This window comes from Urocampus carinirostris, chromosome 2 (genome assembly GCF_059441175.1).
Source record: "Urocampus carinirostris isolate Australia breed hairy pipefish chromosome 2, RoL_Ucar_1.0, whole genome shotgun sequence".
NCBI classification, from domain to species: domain Eukaryota; kingdom Metazoa; phylum Chordata; class Actinopteri; order Syngnathiformes; family Syngnathidae; genus Urocampus; species Urocampus carinirostris.
The window spans coordinates 29,719,336-29,739,346 of record NC_142350.1 but is presented as its reverse complement, the minus strand read 5'-3'; the positions used below and the strand labels follow the sequence as shown (position 1 = coordinate 29,739,346).

Genomic DNA, 20,011 nt, shown 5'->3' with positions numbered 1-20,011 from the left:
CAGCCAATCAAAGGGTACAAAAAGACAGAAGGCTCACTCGCCCATTCACACGTAGGGACAACTTAGATCGACCAATAACCCTGTTACAGTTTACCTTTAACCACAGTTTACCCTAAACCAAAGGTGTTTCTACACAGGACCGTGTTTAACGGTCAGTGGCTAAATCAAAACGGAGGCAGGGTTTTTACATACTGGACCTAAGGATTTCCAGCTCCGGTAGTAGGCATGCTGATGAAATGAAATGATCTGCATTTATATAGCGCTTTTCAAGTCAAGACTTCCCAAAGCGCTTTACAATGTGCTTCATATATCCCAATAGCGGCCGTGCAGCCATGTAAGGCGCTAACCTGCTTATTGGGGGTATTAGGGGTTCAGTGTCTTACCCAAGGACACTTCGACATGTAACACGGAGGAGCCGGGATTCGAACTGCAAACTCTTGCGCTCTGCCTCCTGAGCCACTGCCGCCCCGATGAATGAATTAAAGTAGTTTGCAACTTTTTTTAGCGATGTACGCCAGTAAGATATTTTTTTATTTTGGGCTAAGATACCTGAACCAGTGCATAATATTATCAATTAATTAATTGAAAAATACATAATTAAATACACTTTGAAAACACTTGGGTAAAAAATACCCCAAGTGGTTTCGTCGCTTGGTGTCATTTTAGGACATCAAACACATGCACAAACCTCTGTCTAAATTGCCATAGGTGCATACCTGTCAACCTCCACGGCTCCATGCCCTTACAAACTGTCGTATTTTCCCTTACAAAATAATCTTACACCATATTATTGTTTTTGTTTGTTTATGTAGTTTAACATCTTATATTGTACATGTGTTTCGTTAGATCATATAAATTGTTAATAAGCATTTTGTTGTGAGATACCGAGTTGCTCGACATGAATGAGGTTTATTATAAAAAAAGTTCAAAAATGAAGTAGCTTGGACGTTCACTGTAGAAGGAAAAAATACATGCAAATATAATTAAGTAAAATAATACATTTCTTTGTTCAAATAATTCATTTTCTGGATTAAATTATTGTTGGTAATATACTGATTAAAGAGATAACCACAAACCTGTCTTTTTTCATTTTATCCTTTTATACTAACTTCCTTATACAACAATAATGATTCGTAGTATAATGAAAGCAATTTAGCCGTTTGAGAGCCGGCTCTCTTTAATGAGTTGAGCCGAAAAAGCCGGTTCTCTCAAAAGAGATGGACTTCCTTTTACTACATAACTATTACCGTATTATCCGCACTATAAGGCACACCGGGTTATAGGGCGCACCCCCAAAAATAGTTTTTGGTCCTATATTTTCCATACATAAGACGCACCGGATTATGAGGCGCTACAATGGGAACGTCGACAAAACAGTCAGGTAATTCAGTCAAACTTGTTACCCCCTTAACATTCTGAAAGCTTGCAAAGAAGCAAATACGTGTCGTAGACACGTGCGGATGCGGTGTCCGTACGATGTCACTCAAATGCATCGTTCCAAATATCATTCGGAAGATTAATGTCTTGGGTTTCAAGAAATGCCAACCATTCCTAAGTTTCTATTTTCTTTTTCGCTCGCAGCTTTACTGTGCATATGACAATAAACACTTGGAATTGAGTTTAATTTAAAAATAGAACACATCGAGATCAGTCTGAAACAGGATACTGGGAAAATATATTGCCGGAGTAGCTCACCGAAGTCGTTGTGTTCAATAATAATGTGCAACCATGGTCCTCTTATATCCGTGAGTGTAGTAAATCCAGGAGAGTAAAATATTTACAAATACAGTACAGAATAGTAAAATACTGTTATCTCTTTGGCGTGATTCAATTGTTTGTTTGTTTGTACATGATTCAAATTGAATCGTTTCTTGTACATGATTCAATTGTTTGTTTGTTTGTACATGATTCAAATTGAATCGTTTCTCCGGCGCCGTCACGAATGGCAGCCACTCCAGCAGCTCCCGTGTTATTTTCGATTGTTCTCAGCTCAGGGATGCTGCTGGAAAAGTGAATTTCCCTTCGGGGATGAATAAAGTATCTATCTATCTATCTATCTATCTATCTAGTTCTACCCAACATGCTATTCACAGTCGTCTTTTTCGGAGAATTGCAGGCTTTGTTTTGTCCCTTTAGCCTATGCAAGCCTGTAAATGATAAAAAGGATCTGCCCCCTTTACCTCCGAATAACTTTAGCCAATAGTAATCGATTCAACTGATGATTGACACATCTTTTTCGGCCAATTGCAGGCTTTGTTTTGCCCCTTTAGCCTATGCGAGCCTGTAAATAATAAAAAGGATCCGCCCCTTTTACCTCCGAATAACTTTAGCCAATAGTGATCGATTCAAATGATGATTGACACATTGGTTAGCCAATGAAACGCCGGTATATAAATCCCAGCATACACCGCGGACGACTTCGCGTTCGGGGGAAAATCTAGTCGGCGGCTGCTTGCCTTAGTTGCAAGACTTAGCGACTTAATATTGATCCATATATAAGGCGCATGGTCAGCTTGCACAGTGGCATCAAACCGCTCACGTCCTTTGCAACGAAAAAAAACCCCCGATACCGAGATAGAGGCTACCGCGGCGAACTCGTTTGAATTGATTGATTTGTCATTTCGTGATAGTCGGTGTACCCATAATTGACAAATTTGCGTTTTTCCGTACAGATTTTCTTGTAGATCGTACACGTCTTAAAATGCATAATAAACGTACTTTGTATGGCAAAAAAGTACAGGTTGACAGGTATGTAGTTGCAATTACCCATACTTTTGAGCAACAAGATTATGAGTATGGATGTTAAGAGGGGACTGTATGAGAGTGTGATTGTGCCGACTGTGTTGTATGGTGCATAGACTTGGAGCCTGACCCCAGATTTAAGAAGGAAATTAAATGTTTTTGAAATGAAGTGTTTGAGGAGTATTTTAGGAGTGACAAGATTGGATAGATTGAGAAATTAAATTGTGAGAGACAGAACTGGAGTAGTCGTGGACCTGAGCAAGCGTGTGGATAAGACAGTACTCGGTTGGTTTGGACACATGGAGAGGATGGATGAGGAACGAATGTTGAAGAGGATCTACAGAGCAGAAGTCAAATGAAGGAGACCAACTGGAAGTCAGCTATTTACATGGATGGATGGAGTTATGAGTACACTGCAGGAAAGAGGTCTAAATCTAGTTAAACCTAGAGCTATTGTTGGTGATAAGAATGAGGAAGAGGTGTTGTGAAAGGATAGTGGGATGTTTGGGTGCGTTCTAAGGGACGTGCAGGGCACCTGTATGACGCGGCAGGGGTAAACAAGTGAAAGCTGTCGGGCCCTGCTGTTGAACAAAAGAGTGTGTTGTGTCACCCTGACCCGAGTGAGATGGCCGCTTTCTGGTGTCCCGTTTCATCTGGAGGGACGAAAGCATGACCAACTTAGGTGCCGAGGTGCCTTATTTGTTTGGGTGTTTGGGCATTTGGGTTGGCCATGGTCCAAACATTTTTGTGTGTGTTTTTTGCTATTTTTTTCCCCTTTTATTTTCTTTGTTACTGTGCGTGTTTGTCTTGCTGTCGGTCACCCATCTTGAGGGATATGACCAAGGTAGATAGATAGAAAGCAATTACCCGAAATGATACATCTTATAGCGTACAAACCCCTACCTTGTGCAATGGCAATGGACTCGAACTTGTGCAATTCCCGCAGCAGGCAGGTGCGTTCAGATGGATGCAGGCTATAAATAAACTCCTTGGCTCCGCGAGGCGAGTTGAGGGGCTCCACGGGCTCTTTCAGCGGGTGCGTGCCGAGATGACGCCGTTGAACCAGCGCGGAGACCGGAAGCTCTGCAGCCGAACCATCGTGTTCGGTTTGGTGGTTCAAGAATCCAGTTTGGATCGTCCCTCTACCGGAGCTGAGGTAGAGGACGGGCCGCAGGACTCCCCTTAGGCGGGGAAACATCTCCGGGTGGGGGGAGGACGACCGTGGCAGTGGGGAAAGGTTAGGAAGCTGGTCATGGAACAAGCCCACGGTTAGTATAACTCATCTCGGAAGCAGTCACGTGAAAACACAAGTCGACTCGGGTGACAGAAGGGTTTAAAACCAGGCGTGGCAATAACAGAAAAATACCGTAAAAAAGAAAATACCACCCCAAAATGAGACGACAATAATCCAAATGAAAGAGTAACTAGTCTCACCTCAAACGGTCCTCTGCTGTCCCGTCCAACTAGCTCCAGAATAAAACGGAAAATAACAACAGCGAGTTGTCTCGACGCATATGTCGCAACTTTTCGCTCCCCACGCGCTAAGTGGAAACGAAGGCGTAAACAACTGCAACGCGTGGCATTTTTACCTACAAAATACGCATTTAGGAGTGTTTTAAAAGGGTTTAAAGCCAGTAGTTGTAACCTTCGTTGACAGGACGCGGAGAGGCGGATGGGTAAAGACTGGAGCGGCTGGAAGCGTCCATACAAGCGACCAATGAGAAAGCAGCATTCGTCTGCGCGTGGTTTATACGTCACACATGACGTAAATACAATCAGAAGGTGTTGGTCTGGCGAAGACCAACTCCATGTTACCAAGATTTAAGAAATACTATAAAATTACGAATAATGTATTTCCGTTAAAAAGGTAATACAATCACGTTTTACGATTGAAGAGAACGTTTGCCTATTTTGCAGCAATAATATCAACGTTCTTCTCATGTCCAATTAGTTATTACATACCTGTCAACCTCCACGGCTCCATGCCCTTACAAACTGTCGTATTTTCCCTTACAAAATACAAAATAATCGGAAAACATTGTTTTTTCAAACGTGTTTATTGATGTAGTTTAACATGTTATATTTTACCTGTGTATCGTTATATCATATATATTGTTAATTAAAAAATTGTTGACTTGACTTGTTGTGAGATCCTGAGTTGCTCGACATGAATGAGGTTTATTATAAAAAAGTTCAAAAATGAAGTAGCTTGGACGTTCACTGCAGAAGGAAAAAATACATGCAAATACAAAGTAGAATGATAAATTTTTTAATTCAAATTATTAATTCATTTTCTGCATTAAATTATTGTTGGTAATATACTGATTAAAGGCATAACCACAAACCTGTCTTTTTTCATTTTCTCATTTTATACTTCTTTTTTTTCTTAACTTCTTTGTACAACGTAATAATTCGTAATATAACACATCAAAGCAATTGAGACGTTTGAGAGCCGGCTGTCTTTAATGAGTTGAGCCGAAAAAGCCGGTTCTCTAAAAAGAGACAGACTTCCTTTCACTACATCAAACCGCTCGTTTCGTTTGCAACGAAAAAAACAATACCGAAATAGAGGCTACCGCAGCGAATTCATTTTACTTGATGGATTTGCCGTTTCGTGATAGTCGGGGTATACCGGATGATACCCATAATTGACAAATTTGTGTTTTTCCGTACAGATTTTCTCGTACGTCGTACACCTCTTAAAATGCATAATAAACATACTTTGTACAGCAAAAACATACAGGTTGACAGGTATGCAATTATACAAAAGTTAGGGAAGCTATTCAGCTCCAGATCAGTCCTGTCTTCTTGATGAAAGATCTATTAATATTTTTTTACAAGGCCAAAATTTGTTTCCACGAAAACTATCAAAAAAATGTATCTTACCCTTTTGAAATGTTATCAACAAATTAGTTTTTTTAGTTGTAAATCTTTATTTGTGATAAGCAGTCCTAATATACGAAATATGTATAATATACTAAAGGGACAGTGTGTATTATTTAGCACCCCCTAGTCCAGAAGTCGGGAACATTTTTGACCCAAAAAGTCATGATAGCAAAATATTTTGATTTTTTTTTTGTGGACGTGAGAGAGAGTCATACAATTTTTTTTAAAAAATTTCAGCGCATTTTATTCCACTCAGTCTGTATGACGTTTGATGATTTGATAACATTTGTGAAACACTAATAATGCCAGGGCCTGTGTCCCAAATCAACAAATATACCACTGTAGATGTGTCTCCCTTGTAGTTACTTAAAATTGTTGAGGCTGATTTTCAACATCATATTTTTTCGTAAATAATTGTTTCCAAACAAGGTGCAAGTAGAGTTATTTTGTAAAAACGTCACAAAATACAGCAAACAAAGATGGCAACGTATTTTCCTTCAGTGCAGACAGTGCTGGGCGAAGGGGGAGAAGTCGAGGAGTGCCTATGCTGCGTCTATAGCCCCACACGTACCTACCGCTCACCTAATCAAATCGCTCTGTGTGCTTGGTTGGCGTTATCGGGTGTTTACAGTTTATTCTGTGGGTGTTTATCAAAACGCGTCTTAAAAATGAACATACATTACTTAATGAGCTTACATATAAAGGATTCCTTAACGACGTACAGCCAAAACAGTCTGTTAAGTCTGTAGCTATTATATGCTGGACTGAACGGCACACAGTCTCAGTGTTGCTTCGGCTTGGCGTGTTTCAACGTTGAATCTATCAGATTAACAGTAATCCAGAAGAATTTTAAACATTTAGCATTTTATCTTTCAGCCTTATTTACTCAAGGAAAGAGCCATATTTGCTTTGCAAGCCATAGGTTCCCGACCCCTGCCCTTGTCATCCATGTCAACACTACCACTTAACATGTTAGCCGACTGCATTTTGCCCGTTAAAAATGGCTACTGCTTTTTAAAAAAATCTTGATTCGAGACTAGTCATTCTTGCTTTATTTTAAAACAAGACTAAGTCTTTGTGTGCAAATGAACAACTCCAACGATCGCATTAGATTTACTTTTTGGTAAAAGTTAGTCACTTCCAGTTTGAAACAAGCACATGTTTTTTGTGTGTTTTTGTTCTAATATTCTGGAGACGGATTCTGTTAAGCGTGTCAAAATAGAATGTGAGATAAAACCTTACCTATGCCTATGTCTATCTATCTATCTATCTATCTATCTATCTACCCTGGTCATATCCCTCAAGAGGGGTGACCGACAGCAAGACAAACACATACAAAAACAAAGAAAATTTGAAAAGGGAAAATAGTGTCGAAAAACACACACAAAAATGTTTGGACCATGGCCAACCCAAATGCAAAAACACCAAACAACATAAGCACCTTGGCACTGAAGTTGGTCATGCTTTCGTCCCTCCAGATGAAACGGGACATGAGAAAGTGGCTGTGTCACTCGGGTCAGGGTGAAGCAACACACTTTTCTGTTTAACAGCAGGGCCCAGCAGCTTTCACTGATTTACCCCTGCCGCATCATACAGGTGCCCTGCCCATCCCTTAGAACACGTCTAAAGGTCTAAACCACTAGGCATCTATGCCTAGTGATAGAAAATACATGAGCTACAAATACAAAAAACAATATTGATATATTGAAATGATAAGGAAAAAAATACATGAACCATCCTAAGAATGCGTATTTTTTAAAATACTCAAAGTTGGGACATTTGCCTTTATTTTACATAATATGAGCCTCACCGTCCACCATCTTGATGCTACGGGTACCCTCAAAGACCAAAAGCTTTTGGAGAAGCTGGGCATAAAATAAAAAATGAATCTTTTTTGTTTGTAATGTTCCTTGTGCGTTTTAGCACAGATTTTTGGTTGCACGACACACCATCGTGCCAACCAGTGGTCACATTACACAAAGTGCCTTTAACGATCCCCTTGTGTTGAGTTGAACATGTCCAGAAGATTATTTTTTTCTGCATAATTCTGCAGTGTTTATTATTCCATTAAAAATGGTTATATTTGTATTCTGGTGTCACTGTGTCATGCCAAGTTCTTTTATAAAGTTGCAATGTTAAATAAATGAGAATAACTCTCAGGAGGGCAACATTGAAAAGCTCGTTACAGTTTTTCAAGAATACAAGCCAATAGTAGATTCAGCTCACAGAATCTGACTAAAAAAATAGATCAATGCATACATCAGGGTTTTTCACTCGGTGTGCCGGGGCACACTAGTGTGCCGTGAGACCTTGTCTCGTGTGCCACAGGAAATCGCCCAATTTTAATATTTAATATATATTTTAATATGGCTTTCTGCCATCGATCACCCTGCTGTAACATTCATCCGTACCGGTAGGTGGCAGCATTTATTTTCTCTCTTTTTTTAAAGAAATTTCCTGAACATGAGACAGAACAGTACAAATATCTATTAACCAACAGAAAATAATGAAATAAATGTATTAAAGTAAAAATCATACTTTAAATATCTTGATAATCCCCCCAAAAAGATTGAAAAAAGGTTAGAATGTATTAAATCATGTTTCGTGTTACTTGAAAATAAAATAAAAATTTACTCATTCTTAGTTTGTTTTCTAAAAAAAGTCAATTCAAGTCATATTTATTTGTTTAGCCCTTAATCACAAAGAGTCTCAAAGGGCTGCACAGACCACAGATTATTGCAATCCACAAACTCTTATTACACGACTCCCTGATCTAAAACCTACATGTGGGCAAGGAAAAACTTAAAAACCTCAACATAAGGAAAGCAGCATAAAATATAGCTAAACTTGAAAACAGATGAAAGATATAATACAATCCCAAATCACAGCAAATTAACCAGAATGAATAAATTGGTTTACCTCCTGACCCACGGTGACTATAAATGATGATTAAAATGTTAATGTTAACTGTATAGTACTTTATTTACACAGTCCTTTACAACAGTCCTTTCAGTGTACCAAATGATTATAACTATAATAATAATAATAATAATAATTTCCTTTGTATTGTCATTCTTTGTAAGAACGAAATGTCGATACACCTGACCCGTTGTAGCGAGCCGATGCAGCCGCAGCCAACAGAGGGCGCCGCCATTTTACCAATGTTATACTGTCATTTTGGCAACATAATTTAAGTGAAAAATCAACAACATGAAACTGGTTTTGGCAATTCATCCTTAAACATTTTCTACGGACGGTGTGCCTCAATTTTTCTTCATGAAAATAAGTGTGCCTTGTGTCAAAAAGGTTGAAAAACACTGGCATAAATGATGAAAATATATATTTTTATAAATCCATCATTTTTAACATAAAGATAACTTAGTATAAGCGCCCACGTGTGAATTTTCTATTGGAGGAATATATTTTCAATGATACAAGAATGCTTGGGTGTAACCACATTCTTCCTCGTAGTTGCATAAGTAGGCAAGATCACTCAATGGAGTGGAGCAATTTTTTCCACCAAAGGGAAGCATTCTGTCTGTGAAGGTTAACATAAAAGCAAGGACGATTTACGAGTCGATTTGTTTTCAAGGCTGCCTGCTTGATTGTTTTAATACGTGAGTATTGATCAGATGGTATGAGTTTGCTAATGTAAAAAAAAACAAAAACATTAAGAGGTTATTGAAAGACCAGACACTGCTGACCCCTAGTGGCCAAAATTGTTACAGTACTATTCCTCAATTTTACACCCATGAATAATGAATACGACTGAACGAATCACATTTTCTGTTTTTTATTACATCGTTGACATTGTCATTGCACAAGAGAAAAAAAAGTATACTTTGGGAACAAATTGCATCTTCAACTTTGGAGGTGTGAACGTGGTATAATCAGACGCAGTGTGAGTTAATTTACAAAGATTAACCAAAACGACTTAACTTTCCCATCCTCAAAACACACAGAATACACTTTTCAAGTCACTAGGTAAAGACAAGAATATAGTGGTGCAACATATACTACCATAACTCTTGGTGTATATTTATTATTCAAATAAGATTATACAAAGATTATACACATATACAAGTGGACGGCTAATAAGAGTATTTTTGGTTTTGGCAGGTATAAATGAAACATAGAAAGCTGCACTGACAATGCACTAAAGGTATTTTCATATCATCAATTATAATACTGATGATTTGTCTTCATCAAAAGGACAAAATTGGTTATTGAGATCCCCCAAAATTTTCATATAGGCACATGTAAAATAGCAGAATGTCATGAATGCAAGAAAAGTCATATAACATGAATGTGAATACTTCCTAGGATAACATAAATATAGATTCTGGATTATTATAGGAAATAAATAATGTATGTCTTGCTAAAGTGTGTCTAACTAAACAATATTTACAAGCTTTGAATGCAGTCACTTCAATCGCACAGTGCTCTATCTGGAGCCTCATATTGCTGAAGCATATTATATTCTTGGAAAAATAAAATTATGCTTTTTAATAGTTTTGTAGTGGTTGGTGTTGCAAACGTCATGTCAGTGAAGATATGCAAACACAAAGTTTAAGGTTGTCCACAGATGACAGAATAATTGACACACTATGTTCTTAACTAAAGCTAACTGAATACCTACCCCCCAAAAACGTACAGTAATAAAACTTAAACATAAATTCTCATAACAGTAACGTCTATTCATGAGTAGCTTGACAGTATGATGCAGTGCTTATCAAGGTTACAATAAAAGTCGATCGGCATTTTGTGTAAAATACACAATAAGCAGGAAAATTGCTTTTAAATTTGAGAAATAAAATGCAATCTTCACATTCTAAGAGTGTAGCATCTTTGAAATTTATAGCATGCCATGTTTCATTTTAACATGGTTACATCCTTGAACCGTCAGGCACTGAGTATGTGCATGGCAACTTACAGTAAGTGTGAAAATCAGAAATGTGCTTTTTGGCAACATCAACCTATATCAGAAAATACAAATAGTTTTGAATCCAGAGAAAGTGGCAGCAACTGTATACTACGCTAGCCTGCAGTCCACAACTCTTAAGTACAACATCAACATTTGATGTTAGTCTTTGTGGCCATTTCAGATATGTTGAATGTTCTTAAGTTCATTGGCCTGAGTCCAACTGACCCACAAGTCCTTGTGGAATTCTCAGGTATTCAACTCCATCAATTGACTTGTTTCTCTATCTTTAAATGGCTTCCTTAGGTATAAACTCTTTTACTCCAACCTCAATCTACACAATGGCACACTGTCCTTTTGTGTTTGTCTAACAAACCAACCCCAAACTCACTCAATTGTGATATCAAATCATGTAGGGAGACACCTTAAGAGGATAAAGAGCAAGTAAAGGTGTGCTATAAGATACGTGATGTCACTGGTTAAACATCATGCGATCCGAGGGGCCGAACGGTCATTAGTAAGGGTTCTTTTGAGCTTGACTCCGTTGCGAATGGCCACCAGCATGTTGCCATCTGCCTCCTCCGCTGTCTCGGATTCTCCAAGCTCAGTGTGAGGGTGCTGCTGGGCCAGCTGGTTGGCCAGCGGGCTGGTGGGAGGATGAGTAGAAGCTTGACCGTGCCAGGACGCCACAGGAGGCTGTCCAGCGTTGTCGCCTCGTCGGAATGACGGAGAATCTAGCCTCCCTCCGATCTCATCTCCACTCAAGCTCCCATTCACTGCTCCTGGCATATCAGGAACTGTCGGGATTTTTACTGGAACTACTGGTGTGCGAATATGAATGGGACCTGTGCCCACAACCGAGCCTGAGCGACGGGTGGAAGGTTTGGAGGAGGGGGTGCGGCGGATTGTGGCGACACCCGGCGTGACAATAACAGGACCATGGCCTGTAGAATATGACCCGGAGACTGTATGGTATCCAGAATAAAAGCCCTGATTCGAGCAACCTGTAAGGGGACAATAACAAAAAAATAATCACGACTAGGACAGGGGCAAGGAGAGCCAGAGTTGCATATTGACTACAATTTTCCCTCGCCTGTTTGAGTAAACGGATAAGGCCCTGAAGATGTATACTGGTGGGTGGGTGTTGACGGAGTGTTTCCGTTGGGGTAGCCCCCTTGCCCAGGGTGGGGAGCATGTGTGATGGGCAAGCCGGCCGTGGATGCGGGCCGCTTTGTCTGAAACATGCGTCGGTACGATTGTCCAATGTCGCTGTTTCTAGGGATGGTGGATGACTTGTCAAAGTCAGACTGCTGTTGCTCAGGTTCCTTTTCTTCAGTCATTGCAAAATAGTCAAAATCTGACACTATAAAGCAAAGAGATATGGGTTAATGTACTTTATAATTTAAGAATATTCGTTTAACAATTTCTTACAGAGCCCAACTACCGTATGTTCTGGACTATTCACGCGAGCAGGACATTGGCAATTTATAAAAACAACTGAACAAAAATGGCACCAATTCATATTCTGCAGATTACAAGCTGCAAATAGTAAAATATGCAGCCGAAAAGCAGAAAGCGGAGGTGAGGAGGAGTCTGACGGAAAACGGAAGTGGTGATTGTTAACTGTGACACCTAGCATGAAAATTTATCAGATTCAGTAATTCGGAATAAAAATGTTATTTATGCTAGTTAACTGAATAACTTTTAATATTTTACGTCATTACTGAAAATAACAGGCATGTCAATCATGTAACATTTGTATACCGTTCCAACTTATTCAGCCCTTTGTTTTCTTTTATTTTGAGTTACTTTTCAAGATGACCTGTATGTCTTTGGTGTTGGGTTTGTACAAATAAATGTCCCCAAAAATGCAAATTATACTCCCAGTAAAAAAGGTACTCTAAATAAATTCATGCTAATAATAATATGAATTACGAGCCAGAATCCCCGTTTTTAAGTCATGTCAGGATGTGTGAAATCAAATTTGCTTAGGTCTAGTCTAGTCTCATCATGCATAGGTCACTCAATTAAACTTAGAAAATAGCTGAGCAGTGATTGTTCATAACCCGACACACAATGATGACATTTTCAGTCGACAGGAAATGACTAATTCCTTATCAAAATCATTTTCTGTTTTAGAATACATGCATTGACATTAAACTACATTTAGTTGATCAAATCTATCAACAAGATTTAAAATAAAGGTTTGTTGTGGACCTAGTTACCTTGTGAAGGTATGGTATCCTCAGAGCAGCAGGGTGTATTAGTCTGAGTGTTGTATCCACTGGAGCACTGGATAGAGCCCCGGTTGGACCTCTGGTTGTCTATTTCCAGGCCTCTTGATAAAGCCTGAGCCAGCTCATTAGGGTCCTCAAGTCCATTAGCCTGAAACCATGAATACATTTTAAGAACGAGCTTTATTACATGCCTATACCACAAACTTGGAACGCATTTTGATGACAAGCAAATTAAATGTAGAAAAGTAACCTTGACCGGTGTTGTCTTATGTTTTTCTTCCAGTGACAGCTTTAAAGGCGTGTACATCTCGGGTGGCGCCGAAGTGGTGCTCGAAAGGCTTGGTGGCAGGCTGCTTTCCCTGCTTGCAACTCCATTGCTGTCCATTACAACTGGAGGTCCTTTGTCCTTCTTCTTCCGTAATGTATTGACCATGGGCTGGTCGTATGGGCCTGGCTTTGCCCAGTCCTAGAAAGAAACTTTTGCTTCAGTATTTCTCGGACAAAAACAGTCATCATACACATTGGGCAGCTCTTATATATTATTTGTAGATGGCATGGCATGTTGATCAGGTCCCAAATCATCTCCAAGACAAACCTTCCAGCCAGGAACTCGAGAAGAAGGCATCATGGGCGAGCCCATTGGTAAATGTTGTGGGAAGTCAGGCAGGATTGCTGAGGCAGGACGGGACCATGTTCGAGTTGGGCAAGAGGAGGATGAAGTGGATGGAGGGGTGAAGGGGAAGGATGTGCCGGAGCCTAAGCTCAAGCTTCCAACACTGGTAGGGGAGTTGGCTGGGCTGTAGTGGTCAAAGCCATTGGACTGCTGCTTTTTTGCGTTGGTGGATTGAAACAGAAAAGACAAAAAACAAACAATGGAATGATTTACTCAAATGATAAATGGCAATAAAATAAAATAAAAAATGAACCCCAACAATGAATTGGGAAAAAAAATGTGGGTGAAAGGTAACAATTAATGGCAATTTTCAAAATACTACTCTAACCATTTAATAACTGACAATACTACTGTGGTTTTCCAATTGTTTTTCTTTAAACTGCGACTACTCCCATTAAAATGGAGGATGTGACCTGTCAAGCTATGTTTCACCCAGCTTACATATTGCTGGCATTGGTGGAACTCTCGTGCCCCCCAAATAAACCCCCCCCAACCACCCCTGCAAATAAATAAATACACGAAGAAAACATTTATACACTTCTGATTGGATATGCCGACTGTTTAATAGAATGGTTATTAGTCGGTGGTTCTGTCTTAATGCCAGGAACATCAAAATGGTCACATTGCTCCTTCTATGACACATTCAAGGCATTGTAAATTCGCACAACAAAACAAAGGACAGAGAAAATGAATGGGTTAAGTCAAGAGACAATTACTGTGAATGGTAATGAATCTGAAATGTCTTTGTTATTGGATGCCCTTTCTCTAACCTTATCAGAACTTTTTAATCAAGTGAGAGAAAAAAGCCAGGCCGATGCAATTTCTAGTATGACGTTTAGTATAAAGCAGAAATGCAGATCATTTATAATATTTGCAAAAGTGCATGAGTGTTTCACCTCGTCAATAGCAGCAGCTTCTAAAGAAGGAGCATCTCTCCTCAATTCAGTGTGAAGGTGCTCATACTCAGACACAACAGAGGCGCTGGAACTGGCACAAGGCTGGGGCAGCAGGCAAAGCAGTAGCAGCAGCAAGCAGGTGAAAACGAGGGAGCAGGAGACAAACAAAAACAGATAGACAGAGTAGCAAAGGCAGAGGATAAGCGAGACAAGTAGTAGTGTGTTAGACAAGCACAGGCAACTTTGTCACAATTTTAAGTCAGATGCAGTCAAGTGACCAAAGGAGGTGGGGAGAAGGTGCAACAGGATATGCACTAAAGAGTTTTATTAAGTGTGATCAGCTTGTTAAAGGAGTCATGACGTTCCTCCATATTTTCGTGAAGTTATACGGTTGTAGTACCACTTGGGTCCGGCAGAGGACGCCTTGAGAGCCTTTTATAAAAGTATCTTACACTTTTCAAAAAACATTTTCATTGAACAATGCATTCAAACACTATACTAAGTTAACACTTTCCAAAGGAACAAAGTACTGCAGAAATACAGCTAAAAATATGAAAATAATAAAATAAACAAAATTAAAAAAGGAAAAATAATTATGATGACATGTTTATCGCAACACAAGGGGCAGAATCTTAAGCATATATGATTTGCACATTGGGAATGTTTATCATATTAAAAAAACAAATTTGTAGACAAGTTCAAAAAGTGGGTTTACATTTTAGATATTTTTTTGCAGACAAAAATCTTGCCACACAATAAATGTATTGCCTTTTTTTTGTTTTGTAAGTCTTAACGTAAAACGATCTTTTGATATGGTCGTAGGAAAAGAGTATCTTACACATTTGCAGGTGAATAACATACATTTGTGTGTATTTTTGGTTATTTTAAGTATTTGACAACACTTGGATTTTTAAAATTGTTTTATATTACAGAATATTCTGTTGTTTTGTGCACTATTTCTTCATCTGTCCTAACCGTCAATATTTAAATACAGGAGAATGTTTAGAATATTATGGGCTGCATGGCGCCTGAGTGATTAGCACGTCCGCGGCACAGTTCTGAAGTCATGGGATCAAATCCAGCTAGTTTGCATGTTCTCCCCGTGCTTGTGTTGGTTTCCTCCAGGCACTCCAGTTTCATCCCACATTACAAAAACCATGCATGTCAGGTTAATTGGCCGGTCCAAATTGTCTCTAGGTGTGAATGAGCAAGTGACTTGTCTGTCTCTTTGTGCAACCAGGTCAGGTGCTGGAGCCCATCTCAGCCCGAGGACAGTTGAGATGGGCTCCAGCACCCCCGAGACCCTACTGAGGATAAGCGGTGCAGATAATGGATGGATGTTTAAAATATCAAATACATTATTCGAAAGAATGACAGAATGATTCATTGATTATTGAAATAATCGTTAGTTGCAGCCTAGATTAACTCATGTCATTGTAGTTACTGTAGAAACATTACCTACTAGTCTGGAACTCTGTGGGCTCTGGCATGCACACATAATAACTATAAAAAGCATACGCATTTATTCCAAGTTGTTTTTTAACTTTTTCTTCTATCTTTTTAAAGAAAGAGAACTGTAAACACAGATTTGGTACTGGAAAAGTACTCTCAGCCTACTGTGCGTCATACTTTTAGGTGCACATTTGCTAAAGATATTAACCACAGTTTCTCACAGCAGTGGACCATTTAATCGTAGCACAGGAATGACCTGTTTGCCCCGGGCTACAATTGAAGCACACATTTCCTGTGCAGTCAAGCTATAATAACCTCACTAAACTCATTCAAAGTTATTGTTCTAATGGCTTGTTAGGTGGAGAATTAACACCAAGATGGCGCACTCAGAATGAATCTCAGACAATAGTTTGATTTCGCTTAATTACAGAACCAATATAGGACCGGGAACATTCTCCTCACCTTGCTTATCGCCGACATTGGTGACGATGACTTGGAGGAAGTGCAGTGGTCATGCGAAGAAGACACGAAGCCAGAGTCGTGGGAAGAGATGCTGGAGAGGCGAGCCGAGGGCTGCTGGGACATCGTGGAGCTGCGGTACCGTTGGCGGGGTTGATGGTGGTAGAAGTGTGGGTGTGAGGAAGAAGAAGAGGAAGAGGAGGAAGGAGAATGAGAGTGAGAGCCACTAGATCCCCTGGAGTCACTACTGTTCACACTGTTCAAACTACTGTGATAGAGGGGGGAAAGGAACACCGTTAGGAGGAAAAAAACAAAGTCCCCGGGGGCATCAGGAGAGGTGAAAAAAGGTTGGGATTAGCAAAACGAGTCAGGAAAAAGAGGTAATGACAAAGGCAGGGAATTGGGGTGAGTGGAAAAAACAGGATAAGAAATTATTAAAACTTCTTATCATAAAGTAGCTGTCATTGGCTGAGGCCTCTTCAGTAAAAACAAAGCACAATGACAATAAACAAACAAATGAAAAACAACACCAGTGCCAAAGTTTACATAAAACCCAAAACAAAGGTATTGGAATAATGAGGCCACTTTTTTGAACTGGCAATATTGCAACTGAAAAGTTGAGTTACTACAAATAACCACTACTAGATGGCGGAACCAAAACTCCTTTGGGTTTAAGTCATATCATTAAAGGGACATCGAGTAATAGTTAGTGCCTCCTGGTGGTCCAATTATAATTCTCTCAGTGATTTGAAAACCAGGCAAAAGTACCTGAACTATCATACAAATGATCATTGAAATGTGTATTTCATGTACTTAGTTCGAACTGCGATCTCTTGATACCAAGACGAGCGCTCTACCTCCTGAGCCACTGCTGCCCCCTTTTAAAATTTAAATGACGTGATATGTCCTTCCAACCTGAACACATTATAGCAAATCCCTAATTTTTTTGTGTTACAAGGCATTTTAAAAATTCATCTAAGATGGTGTCTGGTTTTTCTGCATTCAATCATTTGGAAAGACAATTATTGCAAAGATATCTTATATGTTGTATTTTCAACTAAAGTGCTCTTATTTTGTTTGAAATACAGAATTGGTATTGATATCAAAATACTGTATTCCAATACAGTGCCATCTAGTGGTCAAATATTACACACTAGGACTTTAAAATACACTTTGACAGTTTTATTCTTATTGTTGTGTATACATTGGATTTCTACCTGCACATGCTGGACTTTCTTGATGTAGTGGTGCTGGGAGAAGAGGGTGGAGTTTGGTATGACCAAATATAGTCTGAACCTTTCAGATCCAATATCACCTGTGAGAAACAAACAGGATTAATCTTGCACATACCCTTTTCAAATATTTGAAATCGATCATTGAACTATACCTGTTCGCTGGCAGGGGGCAGCTTGTGGGGATCACAGGTCAGTGATTTGAGATCATCAGAAATACCCTGGAGATGGGTAACCTCTACCAACATTGAAATTTCTTCATCCTAAAAAAATCATAAAACATTCAAACAGGAGAGGAGTGACCTACCATAAACACACAATCACAAGCCGTTCAAAACTTGTTTTTCCTCTAGTCAAAAGCATGTATTAGAAGCGTGCCTTGTTAAAATGTATTTTGAATAACACTCAAGAGTAGTTGCAGGTCAAACAATGGTAATAACACCACACATTACATACCACTACAGGCCGCAGCATGGCTACAAAAGCGCAGAATCGTTGCCTCTCTTCGATGAGTGCTTTCCTCAGGGCCTCTTTCTCAATTTCTTCCAGAAGAATGTATTTGTCATTAACATCCTGCATCGCGCAGTCCAACTGAGGTAGAATATCACCACGACCTGCCACAAGAAACACGTTAAAAATCGCATTAGGGCACTAGAAAATGAAAAAGAATACTGCACAAATCTTCCAATGGGGTAATTCAATTGATACAACAAGTAGTATCGCAATGAATAACACTGTAATTTTGAAGAACACACGTTAAAAAAGGGAAGGAGCAAACATGTGGCTTTCCAAAGACAATCAATACATGACTTTGTATTGCCAACTTTGTATTGACGTGTGTATTTAATGGGCAATTTAATTGCAAACGTGGCATTTGGAAGCATTTACCTGTTGTGAAGGCTATGTTTACAATTGATTTTTACACTAATGGGGGCACAGACTAAACTTGACCAGAAAGAAAAAAGTTAAGACTTGCCCATGAGTATGCTGTAATCAACTTTATGTCTGCTGGCTCAAGGTGTTGATAATATTTTGTGTGTGTAATATAATTTAATTCATTATGTAAAGCATTCGGAAACTAGTTTATCTGGCTTTTTCAAATCTCTTTAGTATAATCCGATGAAAGTTAAATATCGTTTTTTCCTTGCAGCTATTTTAGGAACATTAGTGAAACATGATTAATACTTTTCACATTAAACAGGAAGCTTTTGTTTTTACCTTTACTACAATTTTATACTAAATTTAAGACTAATCATTGCAGAATACAAAGATTGGAACCACACAGATGGATTATGTGTTATCACACAAAACACAAAATGATCATTTTTACACGTATTTTTAAATAAAGTTGTCTACTGTGAACCAAACAATGATTGATACCAAAGTGCCACCGATTTTCACTTTAATTTGCCAACAATACAGCTAACAAAAAAATTGTGGGAACCAAACTGCCAACCTGTTTATGTCCGTTAGATGGTATTTGGCATGCATTCACACACGATTAACTTCTCCAAGGTCCACATGACCAGTGATTACATTAAGCAACGGTCATGGGCTGTTTGTTTTGACCATGTGTATCTACTATGCTGGTCTGCAAGAGTTGAGAAAACTCGTAAAGACTGTTACGGATTTGTATAATAATTCCATCATTGGTTGGTTTGATGCTGTGGCTTTATTATGAATAGGAAACTACTAAAAATACAATGTTTATCATTTTTAGAAGTAATGAATGATGATAGATACTATCCAATGCAAACTGGTAAGTACGGTAAAATAATCTTAATTAAAGCTGGAAGCCATGACTCCACATCTTGAATGAAAGGATTTATGTAAAAATGCAAGGAGGCAGATGAAGAAACAATAAAAGGAAGACTGGGTCTCAGTGACTCAAGTTGTGCCTTCTAAACCTGTAGCACCCCCATTGGAATCACAAAACTTAAGAGAAAATCCAATTGATAGTTAAAAATTGGCAAACATTTACCTATGGAATGACGCGGTTACAGACTTAAAGAAATAACTCCAAGAAGAAACAGATTGGCTTTGATGAGTCATAAAAAATCGAGTTAAACGGTGTTGAAACCTCAAATGACAAATATCTTTAAAAAAGGCAGAGGCAAATATATCAAACCCTCTTTTGTTGTAAATTCTATGTAGGTACGCATGTTTACAAAGTCCAAACTAAGATAACTAAGGGGCAAAAAAACTGCTCAGCGTGAGCTACCAAGTAAGGCAATGTTTAGCTGTTCCAGATTTACACAGACCGTCATCATTCAGGACAATGTACCTTTGCACACACACAGAACTGTCTTGTAAAATTAGAATATTGAAATAGTTATTTATTTACCGTAATGCATTAAAAAAGTCATACATTCTGGATTTATTATATATCAATTGATATATTGGAAGGATTTAATTATTTTAGTATTGCTGATTGTGTCTTTCAGCCTACTAGTACACTGATATTGTAATATTTTAAGAATGGATATTTATGGTTTTGCCATAATCAGCAATAT

At 38.8% G+C, this 20,011-nt stretch overlaps 2 protein-coding genes across 8 annotated transcripts in view; both read right to left on the bottom strand.

Annotated features, from left to right (window-relative positions):
• tmem65 (transmembrane protein 65) overlaps positions 1 to 4,462 on the bottom strand; it is a 41,599-nt gene extending 37,137 nt beyond the window's left edge. Inside the window, exons 1-2 of the mRNA XM_088326177.1 lie at positions 4,177 to 4,462; positions 3,646 to 3,988 (exon numbers count right to left, since the gene is read on the bottom strand). Coding sequence (XP_088182303.1) covers positions 3,646 to 3,940 — 295 coding nt within the window. The 5' untranslated portion in view covers positions 3,941 to 3,988; positions 4,177 to 4,462. The remainder of the gene's footprint in view (positions 1 to 3,645; positions 3,989 to 4,176) is intronic.
• Positions 4,463 to 9,405: 4,943 nt separating this feature from the next.
• The window catches only part of LOC148371625 (protein MTSS 1-like), a 39,051-nt gene continuing 28,445 nt past the window's right edge, over positions 9,406 to 20,011 (bottom strand). For 2 of the 7 annotated variants that reach the window (XM_088326169.1, XM_088326167.1), the window contains exons 8-17: positions 17,955 to 18,112; positions 17,654 to 17,761; positions 17,484 to 17,581; positions 16,270 to 16,534; positions 14,356 to 14,457; positions 13,382 to 13,612; positions 13,037 to 13,252; positions 12,775 to 12,934; positions 11,643 to 11,912; positions 9,406 to 11,553 (exon numbers count right to left, since the gene is read on the bottom strand). In XM_088326169.1, coding sequence (XP_088182295.1) covers positions 11,036 to 11,553; positions 11,643 to 11,912; positions 12,775 to 12,934; positions 13,037 to 13,252; positions 13,382 to 13,612; positions 14,356 to 14,457; positions 16,270 to 16,534; positions 17,484 to 17,581; positions 17,654 to 17,761; positions 17,955 to 18,112 — 2,126 coding nt within the window. In that variant the 3' untranslated portion in view covers positions 9,406 to 11,035. The remainder of the gene's footprint in view (positions 11,554 to 11,642; positions 11,913 to 12,774; positions 12,935 to 13,036; positions 13,253 to 13,381; positions 13,613 to 14,355; positions 14,458 to 16,269; positions 16,535 to 17,483; positions 17,582 to 17,653; positions 17,762 to 17,954; positions 18,113 to 20,011) is intronic. The other 5 variants (XM_088326170.1, XM_088326171.1, XM_088326174.1 and 2 more) reach the window with 5 other exon arrangements.